General features: G+C 37.0%; 1 protein-coding gene across 1 annotated transcript in view; it reads right to left on the reverse strand.

Annotated features, from left to right (window-relative positions):
- LOC108735520 overlaps positions 1 to 12,694 on the reverse strand; it is a 198,478-nt gene that overhangs the window by 41,970 nt on the left and 143,814 nt on the right. The window contains exon 4 of the mRNA XM_025981239.1: positions 9,919 to 10,052. Coding sequence (XP_025837024.1) covers positions 9,919 to 10,052 — 134 coding nt within the window. The remainder of the gene's footprint in view (positions 1 to 9,918; positions 10,053 to 12,694) is intronic.

Below are 12,694 nucleotides of genomic sequence, written 5' to 3' on the forward strand. Positions count from 1 at the left end.
GATCGAGGAGGTTTTTGACCTCCTCATTTGAGGTGAAGGTTTTACCGTCTAAAAAATTTTGGAACAAATAATAATCCGATGGTGCCAGGTCTGGAGAATATGGTGGGTGTAGCATTGTATCCCATTCAAGCTGTAAAAGCTTTTGGCGAGTGACCAAACTTGTGTGAGGTCTCGCGTTGTCTTGGTGAAACACTACACCTTTCCTGTTGATTAGTTCTGACCTTTTCTGTTGAAGTGCATCATTCAGTTTGTCCAGCTGATGACAGTAGACTTCCGAATTAATCGCTGTATTATCCGGTAAAAGCTCAAAAAAACGATTCCTTTAAAATCCCACCAAACAGACAGCATCACCTTTTTTTGGTGAATATCGGCTTTGGAAATAGTTTGAGCCGGTTCATCTTTTTTGCTCCATGACCTCTTGCGTTTGACGTTGTTATATACAACCCATTTTTCGTCCCCAGTGACGATGCGCTTCAAAAACGGATCATTTTCGCGACGTTTGAGAAGCGAATCGCAGACGTCAATGCGGCGACACAGATTTCTCTCTGTGAGAACATGGGGAACCCATACATCGAGCTTCGAGGATAATCCCAGGCCTTTCAAGTGGTCATAAACTGTTGAATTTGATAAATTTAACCTCAATCCGATCTCACGTGTTGTTATTCGCCGGTTCACATCAACTAATGCCTTTATCGCGTCTTTATCAGCTTCAACCGGCCTTCCCGAATGTGGTGCATCTTCGACAACAAAATTGCCGGATCGAAATTTAGCGAACCAGTTCTGGCACTGGCGTACTGTCAACACACCTTCTCCATACACATCAGTCAATTTCTTTCTGGCTTGAACAGCATTTTTACCCTTCCTGTAGTAAAACAGTAAGATATGTCGAAAATGCTGCTTATCGCTCTCCATATTTAAAAGGGCACCAACCAAAAACTACTGCGTAGAATTAATTGGAATTTTTCACACACAAGCCTTGCTATATGAGCTCTCAAAGCATATAAAAATTATACGGCTTAAATGTGAAGTTGGGTGCAAAAGAATACAATTAAATCCTCTGTCGGGAAAAAACGAAATGACTTTCCGAACAACTCAATATTTTGCACGATAAGCTTTTCGTTTTCGGAACATTTACTTAATATATTCCAAGAAACCAAATAATTATCTGAGGAAATCATTAGCGAATTGATAGCTTACTACGCTTTACCCTTTGATGCTGATATTAAAAAATATTTTAGAATTTTTGGATATTCGATTAACTTGGTATATGTAAGAAAATCAAAGACATCGTGAAATTCAACCTAATTTTTGAACTCACCGCTAATCGTCGTCCAATAAACGCAAGGAACTATCCCCCTTTTAGGGACCAAGATTGACGGGTTTTGTAATATTATTATTTGAATTGATTGTATGCTTATTAATGAGTAATTTTGTTTTTGTCTGCAATCGATTTGAAGAAAGCATTCTGGTCTTTATCTCCCGACTCTTATGAATGTTACGCCTTTGTGGTCCCTAAAAGAAGACTGTTTGTATGCCTAGTCTTAAATATTTGGGATATACTGTCAAGTAACACGGAGTAAGTTTCTCTCATCGCAAATTACGCCAGACCTACGACTTTTACAGAATTCAAACTTTTTATTGGCATGGTTTATTAGTATCAAGGGTTTATAACGGAACTTTCCTCTGTTATTACTCCTATTTCCGAACTCTTAAAGGGTAAAAAGAACCGTCAGTCGATCATATAGACCACCGAAGCCGAAGACGGTTTTCAGAGAATTAAGTCACTTCTTGCTTCTGCTCCAATTTTCACCAATCCCGATTTTTCAAAACCTTTTGCTTTACAGTGCGATGGTCTTAATTACAGTCTTGGGTGTATTTTATGTCAGGGCAAGGGAGCTAGATCATCTGTGTAGCTATCCTTCTGCGTTACATCGTTCAGATTCCTGTAGTCCTTACAAACTCTCGTGGAGTCAGTGCCAGCACTATAAAGGCCCAGGAATTTTGACATGGTTCTATCAACCTTTGGTTATGCATGTCCTTTTTAAGGTTATTGACTTCCCTTGCTTCGCTCAAGGAACTCTTCTAGGTAGTTGTTTGATGGGTCTTGCTGTTCCAGTGTAGATGCGGTGGTTTATTAAGTTGGTCCTACGAAAGTCTTCCTTTGAGAAGGTGAAGACGTTGAAAACGGTCAAGACGTTCTTTTAATTGCTTCCTTGGTGCTTGCTGAGATGGATAATTGACGTTTTTCACCAGTTCTGTTGAGGTTGTACAAAATGTCGGTTTCGTGTCCCAATCATTGTGGTGGATTTCAGTTACTAATTCAAATACTCCCAAATCTGCCCTTAGCACATCTTTTGTTCGAAATCTTTTTAATTGGCTATATTCTAACAGGTATGAATGATATTCCACTTCTTACGAGTGTACGTTCCGCCGATAATGCTTTATGTGTCAAGTATTGATTGTCCGGTTCGACTACTCCCACCAATTCGCCGATGTCGTCGTCTAATCTGACTCCTATAATGCTCTCGGAGTAACTCGGTAGTACTCGATATTTGACACTACTATCCCTTTTCCATCGAAGCGCATGTAGAATTTCTCAGGTTTAGATCGATCCCATCTTCTTCAATATAATGATAACATCATCTACTATGTCGGCCAACAACAAGCCTGTATATAAGATCGCGTTGAAAGTCGGCCATTCCTTAGAGTACATCAAAAGTTGGAGGTGTAATGCTTGATGGTCTTGCGCCGGACTCATCACTTCTCGCACTATTAGGTAGTCGTAGCTTTTCAATTTCTTTTCTCATTTCTTCAATTCGTGCATCCAATTCTAGGAATTTCGTCTCTATTTTCCTTTCCATCTAAATTCTGATGTAATTTTTTTTCCTCCATTCTCGTATATATCCTTTACTGCTTCCATTTTCTGTTTAAAGTCTGCTTATCCAATTTTTACGTCTACTTTTATTTCTTCTTGTCCGAGTTTCATTTCTTGACCTTTTTCAATTTTTTGAGTCATTTCTACCATCACTGCCATTAATGCATTTATTTCTTCCTATATTTTATGGAAATTAGTGCATTTTAGACATAAAATATTTTTACACAAACTTAGGAATCCAGAAATGCAATAATAAATGGGGCATTCTTTTTGGGAAAACAAAATTAGGTTGCCACCAGGAAAAATGTGACAATGTATAATCGAAAATAATTTTATGACATGGAGATACTTATAAGGTACCACTTTTATACGAAACGTTTTTTGATATCTTCTACTATAAAGTAGTTATCGAGGAAACGCGCTTGTTTGGGACACCCTGTTCATGTCGTTCATTTTTGTTAAGGTACTGTGGAGAAGGGGTCTTCAACAGCTTCGCATTTGTCTTCTTACTTTTTATATTTCTGACTTCTCCAGAATGCTTGCACAGCGTTTCGGTAATTTGCTTGTGGCATGTAAACTCTCTATAACTGCCTCGAATAATAGATTGCAGTCTTCCGGTATATATGATATATCAGCTTTGCATCTTGCCTTGTTTCTTGCCGAGTTTTGTTTTTCGAGTGATATGCTCCAGTACGTATTGTTTGACCTGGCCTCTTGAGATGCCCCCTTTATTGCATTTGTAGTTTATTCCAGGGTTGTAACAGCTAGCTTATTAGTTGCTCGTTGGGGCGTTAGAGGTATTAACTTTACTTTATTTTCATGAAGTTCTAATAAGAAGATTTGTTTACCGCTCGTTTCCTTGTATTGAATTTGCATATTACTAATAAGGCTCGGTATTCACAGACCTCTGCATCCTCTAGTAGGATTACACTGGTTTTCCTAGTTATGTGAGGATGAGTGATGGCAAGATCAGACCTTGTTTGACTTCCAAAGTATGATAGGAATGTGGGGGTAGTTTCACTACATCATGCAAGCTGTTACGTCACGCAAATCGTTGTCATCCAGGTGCTTCCCTTATCTGTGCGTAGATGTCCCAATTTAGTTGATGGGTTATTCCATCCCAGATAATAATAATAATATTTAGTTCAAGTTCCTATGCTAATGTCTGCAGTGAAGGAACATTTTCTAGGGATTGGATAAAAAGATACACATTGGGAGTATTTCCACAATTGAACAAGGATTAATTCTAGCTTATCTCTTTCATCCATTCCGTGTATTGTTTCCGACTTACTGATGATGCTGGTCTTTATCCCCACTATGATGCCCGATACCACTTGCTTGTTTCTTTTCAATACGTGACTTGAATAGTCGGTCATTGTATAAAATTCCGCTGTGGGTCGCAAAATCTGCTTCTACTATAACATACACTTACCCATCTCAGCAAAGACGCATCCTTTCAGCTCCAGGAATTTGGTGTTACTTGAACCTCCACAATTCCAGGGATAGTCTTGAGATATGTGTCAAGACCCTGGCAAGAGCCAAGGTACTTCGAACAGATGGCGAAACGTTGTTGCTTATTTAGCGTTGGCCAGAGAACACGTGTGGCGCGAAGACCACGAAAACGTGTGGTGCGAGGACCACAGACACGAACAACTCTGTCCGCTACGAAAGTTGATTTCAGTAAAGGGTATCTCGTGAATACGCCACGGAAGTAAGAAATTGAGACAATGGAAATATTTGTACGGTTAGAAATAGAAGTCACACCCTGTTCTTCCGAAAGCTAAGTCTTTATCGTCTTAACTGCTTTAGCGATATTAGCCACACTGCTACTAATTCTATCGATTGAAGATTTTAGACAGACAACAGGAGTCAATGGTAGCAATCGTCCCATTTTAACGGCATGAGCGCTTTAATTTCATTAATATTTTTTAATTGCAACGAAAACTTTATTCACTATCGCTTTCTGAAAAGTTTGTTTACGTTGTTTTATTTTAGTTACTCCTTCGCCGCTCTTCTTCTACTTCGTAAACCCTTTTTTTAATTGTTATCCTCTTCCAAATTTTCGTTTAATTCACTGCATTTCATCTTTCACTTTTACACGTTTCCACCGCTTCCTCCTATAAAATCGTGTCAAACATGTGACGACCTGACAATTGAGAACTTTAAGAGTAAATGATGTCGTATTCTTTACAAACTTTATCAAGCGCATTTATTCCGCAATCGCTGCATAGTAAACGTTTTGATAATTTCGTGTCTGGTCCTCAATACTGATATCAAATCGGTAGATGAAGTTTAAACGGTAGCTTGCTGATTAACGTATTCAATAAACCTTCTCCCCTATGAATTACCATTGGTATTGACTTCGATCTTCTCTCGATACCATTATTTATATAAAAGAAAGAGCTTCGACTGAAAAATTTTAGTCTTATGGTGAACATTGTACAACAGTCCATTTCCCTTCTCTAATTAATTTCGTCAAACAATGTGATGAGAGGATTTCATCATTACCTCGTCAGCATTTGCTTCTATTGTTTCATTCAGCTAGGGCAATAATCAGCGGTCTGAACGGGTGTGAGAAGACAAATATAATCTTCAGTTTGCTTATAGATCCAAGTCGTTTAATTTATCTTTAGCAAATACCACAAATGACGCGGTAAACGCCATCTGTAGTACGATGCTATATTATAGGATTACGTATGCTCCAACAAGGTCCATTTAAATATATGGATATCTATTTGCTGAAATGATAATCGCGGCGTAGCAAACTTCAACGTGATAGGCACGTTACCATAATCGAATAAAATAATACAGACCACTTCGAATTATTTTATTTAATTTATCTTTATTCCAAATCGTTGTACCAACCCAAATATGAACTATTGAAGGAGGTTATGAAAGAACTAAAGGTGTAGATTACTTTCCCTACGACGATAATGAAACAATAATTGATTTGTCCGAGGTGAGCGTAAATTCCATCTTTATTTTCAAGGACATTGCCTCTTACGTATAAAACTAGAAATTATTTCGGCATGGGTCGAGCATAAGAACATCTATCAATATCTCTCGAACGTACACTTGCATACCGAAGCATTTAAATAGTGGTAACGCCAATTTCTTAATTCTATGCAGGGTGTAACAGAAATAAGTGCCCAGCTTGCAAGAGGTAATAGAGCACCAGAAAACATAAAAATGATGTATTGAAATTTCACTGTTTTTGAGAAAAATACGAGTTCGATGTAACATTAAAAAAATTACAGAATAATAAGGCGCCAGGTGTAGATGGAATACAGGTAGAAATTCAAAACATGCAGGACGCGAGGTCTCTATGTATAAACTAGTTAACCACATTTACGAGACTGGGAAAGTCCCAAAGGTTTTCAAACGGAACGTAGTAGTAACCATACCGAAAGAGGGAGGTAAGAATGGATGCAAGACATTTAGAACAATTAATCTAACTTTCCATGCGTCAAAAACCTTAACTAGATTTGTACAGAGAAGGGCAGAAAAAACGGCAGGACAACTATTAGGGGAAAGTCAATTTCGGTTTAGAAGAAGTAGAAGAACGCGGGAAGCCATTCTAGCATTACGGGTTACAATGCAATACAAGAAAACGATAGAAAAAGGAAAGAGCGCGTATATAGAATTTGTAGATTTTGATAATGTTAAATGGGACAGGATGTTAAATAAACTTAAAAATGTAGAGATGATTTACAAAGATAGAAGAGTGATACATAGTTTGTATAAAGAACAACAGGTTGATATAGAGTTGGGGCGGCAACGTAGAGAAGTAAAGAAGAAGGCAGACAGGGACGCACAATATCACCGCTACTTTTTAATCTACACATCGAAGATGCGATCAGCAAAGACAGTACAACTGTAGGGATAGATATACAGGGCGAAAAGATTAGTATGCGTAGATTTGCAGGAGGAGTTACAGATAGTTTTATATAAAATGGAAGCGGTATTGACAAAACAGTACTACGAAAATAAACAAAAGTACTAATATTCATGGTAAGAAAAAGTAGGGAATGAGCTAATATAAGGTAAGAGACGAAAAATTAGAAGAAATGACCGAGTTTAGGTATCTAGGAAGTCAGATAAGTCTGGACGGATGGAGTAGGAGGGATATAAAGCAGAGGAGGGTCGAGCCGCCTTCATATAAAAGAAGTCACTTCTATGCTCGCGAACGGTTAATTTGGGAATTCGAAAAAGGTTGTTAAAGGTTTATGTTTGGAGCGCGGCGCTGTATGGGTGCGAAACATGGACAGTGGACGTGGCGGAAAGGTGAAAGTCTTGTAACACCGGCCGCACTTGTAGCATGTCGTTATCTATGATTAAATGAATAAAACTTGCATAAATATAAAATTTAAAACCGCTCAATTAGAATGGTGGTCAACATATGCAAACATAAAATAGTCAACGGTGGAGGGAAAGCAGCTGTAACGCAAATACTAATCTGAAAGAATCACTATTATTATACTGTCTTCATATGAATACAATTCCGTCTCCAGAAAACTATCTTTCATTTGTTGAAGCACTAAACACCCTTCCAAAACAGCACTTCACATCTTTCTATAAATTTCTGTAATGTTACTACTTGATATTATATTCTTTTATAGAATAGCTTAATTGTATTTCAAAAACAAAGCCGGATTATATGGTAATAGTTATTTTCTTATAAAACTGCCCACTGACGTTTTGTTCTGGGTTTAAGATTTTATTAAGGTAGGTACAGATCAGACGCAGAATGCTGGCGGAAATTTTAAAATGACATGGATGCGCGGTGCCAAAAATAGGCAGTTTTAGATATTACAATAATAGCCGTCTTTCTTCAGTAACCCTATCAGGGGCGTAGATTAAATATTTAAAAGCAGGAATTAATTTGTATTAACGTTTAAAACTTTGGCATTAACTTCCAAAAACTACTTTGATAAAGACTTACTCCGAAGACGAAACGTTGGTGGTGTTATTTATAATAAAAAACTATTACGCTATAAACTGATCATCATAAAAGGAAAAATAAACTAAAATAGTCAAACTTGTTATAAAGGATTCTCACTGCAATGGGCATGTAAACCCCACTAAATTAAAGGCACGGATATGTTTGGATTGATGTGGCTGAAATTCTGTGCTCTATAGTTGTCTTTGCATATTCTTTTATATTATACAAAAGGTCAGTCCCGATTCTTTAACCATAGTGGGTTTCTCAGTCACCAACCAATGTTCTGTGCTTTAACTTGTCGTCCAATATACCTTGCGCATTTTTAGGCACAGTTTCCACTTATTTTTATTTTTGCGCGCAACTCTTTTATCGCAGTTTGTTTTAGAATTTTCTTATTAGCTTTCCTCTGTATAGTAGATCGCTTTCTCCATTTCTTCTCGTCTGAAAGTGCAAGATTTTTGTCAAAGTCCTCTCTGCTACTAACCCGTTTTCCAAAATTCTTCATTTTTGACTTACAGGCTGCTTTCCGTGTTTAAAATAGTTTTCTTAGTACTTCCTCGTCCTCTTGAATAACAATGACAAGCAGGTGCTTTTGATATTCCTTCATTTTTTGGGGAATACATTCAAAGCACCTACTACCACATTAATTACAACAATGTCTAGAATAGTTAATGAGCTGATCCTATAGGATTCCCTAATATGTAGCTATTCTATTAACTCTTCGATTGTATTAGAACATCACCAATTGAATAAACTCACACATATTCGAAACTTTTACATTGTTTTGAGGTCGAAGAATTAGAAGAGCCATTTTTATAACTTAATACACATTTTGACTAAATATTCTGCTTCTACAACAAGGGCTGTCTCTAAAAGCGAACTCAAAACTGCTTGTAGCCTAAAGTCCTCCTACCTTGCGGGCAACGCCATCACTAAGCCGATTGAACTAATTCAATGACCCAATCGTCTGACATACGAGTTCCAACCCTTTGAAACCCTCATAATTGCACCGCAATTAAAGCCAACTTTCTTTCATCATTTATTGACACCCCTCTCATCACGTCACGGATAGTCCTTTAGAAACCCCAAAAGTCAAACATGTGTCACCCATGGACTAGCCGGTCAATGTGTGCACAAGAACACTACATACAGAGGTGGATAAACCATACACACATATATATGCACACATTTAAACATACATCCAAGCCTAACGACGAGAAAATTTCATCAATAGAGTTGAACTTGCTCGAAATTATCGTAAGCAGTCATTGACCTGCCTCGTTAATTATGTCCCAGAACCTAAAATACAGCACTTCTCAGTTAGCACTAAATGTCAATATATCGTGATAACTGCAAATAACTAATTATTTTCTTTGTATTTCTTCTAAATAGGAGTGCTGTCAGTAATAAGCAAAAATATTACAAGAAATGAAGCAACTACATTTTTTTTTTCTTACTGACAAAATGAGAATTTATGCTTTCCTTATTCAGCTATCGCTAGCGAATATGGTAATTAAGCAAAAGATTATCAAATAACTACAAAATTACTTAGTAAGCTATTTCATTATTTAACAACATGGAACAATCGGCACACAGTTATAATCGGCATTTGGTAATGGTAATTCATTACACATACAGTTGAAAAATTATCAGTTGTCAGGAGGAAGGCCTTTGATGATTCCGCGGATGTAGTCATTTATACATTTCGTTATTTTCTCAGACTTGTAGATAAATTCTTCACTGCGGTTCTATTCTAGACCTCGCAAATCAAAAATGCTTGCCAAACATTCTACACATGACCTCATATACCGACTCGCTAAAAAACAAAACCATCAAATCCAAGTATTAAGCTTCTTCCGTTTATTATTATACCATTCTCAATGAACTCGTTTCAGCCAAGTATTTATAAGTACCTATTTCTTCTTTTACTATTGCTGAAAACCGACCTTTATGGAATGAATACAAAGAAAACAGCAATAGTACACCCTAGTCCGATTTTAAGCAATTGTTTTAATTATTTGTAGTTAGAAGAGCAACTTCTTTTTTCGTTTATTTACACAAATTGTGAGCTAGAATAATCCATAGAATATTAAAAACTCACCTTATTTCCATTTATGAACCAAAGTAAGACCGGAGCAGGATGACTTTTACCAGAGGTGCAATTAAGGTTTATTTCATCTCCAACTTGATATTGATCCTGCACACCTGTTATTTGAGGATCTTCTTTAGGAAGCGCTAAAACAAAGAATTACACCAACTTGAGGATACGCCATTCAAGTGAAAAATAATAGTTTTCTAATGTAGGGTAATTAAGAAGGAGTTGCACATTTAAGAGCAAAAGAAGTAATTGTAAGATTAAAGTCTCCTCTCCATTTAAGTCCCTTAAATCGAGATTTATATGTGTGCTGTGTAATTTGTAATGTATCTTTTTATTGATTGGTAAAATATGTTACTCGTATACAACAAGAATTGCTAGGTAACCAAATTAAAATTGTATCTTCAGAGGATGGAAAAAAGGAAGGAAGAACTTTTGGGGGAAAATCAATTGGGGTTCAGAAGAAATAGAGAAACGTGGGAGGTCATCCTAGCTTTACGGGTAACAATAGAGAAAACGACAGAAAAAGGAAAGTGTGCGTACATAGGATTTGTAGATTTAGAAAAAGCTTTTGACAATGTTAAATGGGACAAAATGATAAAAATACTTAAATGTGTAGGGATGAGTAACAAAGATAGAGAAGTAATACGTAGTTGTTTAAAGTGCAACAGGCAGCTATAGAGCTGGAGCTGCAACGTAGAAAAGTAAATGAATGGAAGACAGACAAGGATGCACACTGACACTGATAGATATACAGGGGGCAAGAGGTTACTATGTTTAGATTTGCAGATGATAAGCAGTATTAGTATCTAGCAAGGAGGAGTTAAAGATAGTTTTAAATGGATGCGGTATTGACAAATTGCAAATAAATAAAAATTCTGGTATGCAAGGGAATAAAAACAAGACTTGCGTTGCACGGATGCAAAACATAGGCGGTGGGCACGATGGAGAAGGAAAGGTTAAAAACGTTCGAAATGTGGTGGTACTGGCGAATGATGAGGATACAGTGGATAGAAAAGGTTAGAAATGAAGAGGTATTAGAAAGAATAGGAGAACAGGGGACTCTATGGAAGTCAATAAGAAATAGGCGAAATAGATTGGTAGGACACCTTCTAGGGCATGGAGGTCTGGTCAGAGACATATTAGAGGCAGAAACAGGAGTAAAAAGGAGTAAAGGTACACCTAGATTATATTACTGTTCACAAATAGTTAAGGATGTGAGTTGTTCTTGTTTTGAGGAAATGCGAAGACTAGCTCGATTATGATGGCCACACAACCATCACATTGGCTCAGATACCCAAAATTTCAAGTCGTCACCATATGGTGAAAATCCGTACAAGATAGCAACGCTGTGCAGCATTAAAACACCAAAGAAACCTNACCTAGATTATATTACTGTTCACAAATAGTTAAGGATGTGAGTTGTTCTTGTTTTGAGGAAATGCGAAGACTAGCTCGATTATGATGGCCACACAACCATCACATTGGCTCAGATACCCAAAATTTCAAGTCGTCACCATATGGTGAAAATCCGTACAAGATAGCAACGCTGTGCAGCATTAAAACACCAAAGAAACCTAGAAATGAAGAAAAAGTACTTAGCTTTTTGGTAAATCTTACGGCAAAGTCTTTAATAAGAAAAAGTGCTAGGATGCGGAAGCACCGGTTGTTACAAAACAGATGTTTAACTATTACATCTAAAATTGCTTCCACTAGAGCTCACAATGAACGTGCTACACAAATAATGAAAATATCCCAACTTATAGTATAAATGCGAATGTGAGTTTGTTCGTTTGTTTATTTGTTTGATTGTTTGTAGGCTTTCCGCACATTAACTACTTAACCAATCATCATAAAATCTCGTACGCACATTATCAGGGGTACAGGAAATCACATATGGTATGGTACCTTTTACGCAGAAAAAAAAGACTTTTCCGAAATTAATTCAATGTGATCGATTTCACGCCTTAGCTACTCGATTAGTCATCATGAAATTTTGTAGATACATTGTCAGGCGTACAGAAAAGGGTTTAGGTTACCGTTTACCTAGAAAACAAACTGTTTCCGAGAGATAGAAAGATTAATTTTATGTGGTCAATTTCACGCCTTAACTACCCAATCGATCATCATAAAAGTTTGTAGACACATTCTCAGGGTTATAGAAAAGGACATAGGTTACCTTTTATCTAAAAGAAGAACTGTTTCTAAGGAATAGAAAAATTAAGTCAATGTAGTTGATTTTACGTATAAACTACCTGATAGATCTTCATGAAGTACAGGCACATTGTCAGGGGTACAGGAAAGGGTTAGCTTTTATCTAAAAACAAAAACTGTTCCCGAGGGATAGCAAAATTAGTTCTAACTATTTGATGAATCATCATGAAATTTTGTAGATGTATTGTCAAGGACACACCAAGCAAGATAGGTTACCTTTTATCTAGAACAAAAATTGCTTTCGATGTAAAAATTTCATATGATCGATTTCACGCCTTAACTACTCGATCGATCATAATAAAATTTTGTAGACACATTGTCGGGAGTACAGAGAAGAATATAGGGTACCTTTTATGCAGAAAAAAACTGCTGTTCCCGAGGGATAGAAAAATTAATTTAGTGTAGTCATCAATGATTTTTGACACATATTTAGAATGCCAACGCGAGCGAAGCAGCTGGTAATTTCTAAAATATGGTGTTAGAGCAATGCAACTGAATACGGTAAAGCCCGAAAAAGTGCGGGGAAGTTTCTTACTTGGGTCATGTTGTATCAGCGAAGGGCGTGGCC

Source organism: Agrilus planipennis, unplaced genomic scaffold (genome assembly GCF_000699045.2).
Source record: "Agrilus planipennis isolate EAB-ADULT unplaced genomic scaffold, Apla_2.0 scaffold9, whole genome shotgun sequence".
NCBI lineage: Eukaryota > Metazoa > Arthropoda > Insecta > Coleoptera > Buprestidae > Agrilus > Agrilus planipennis.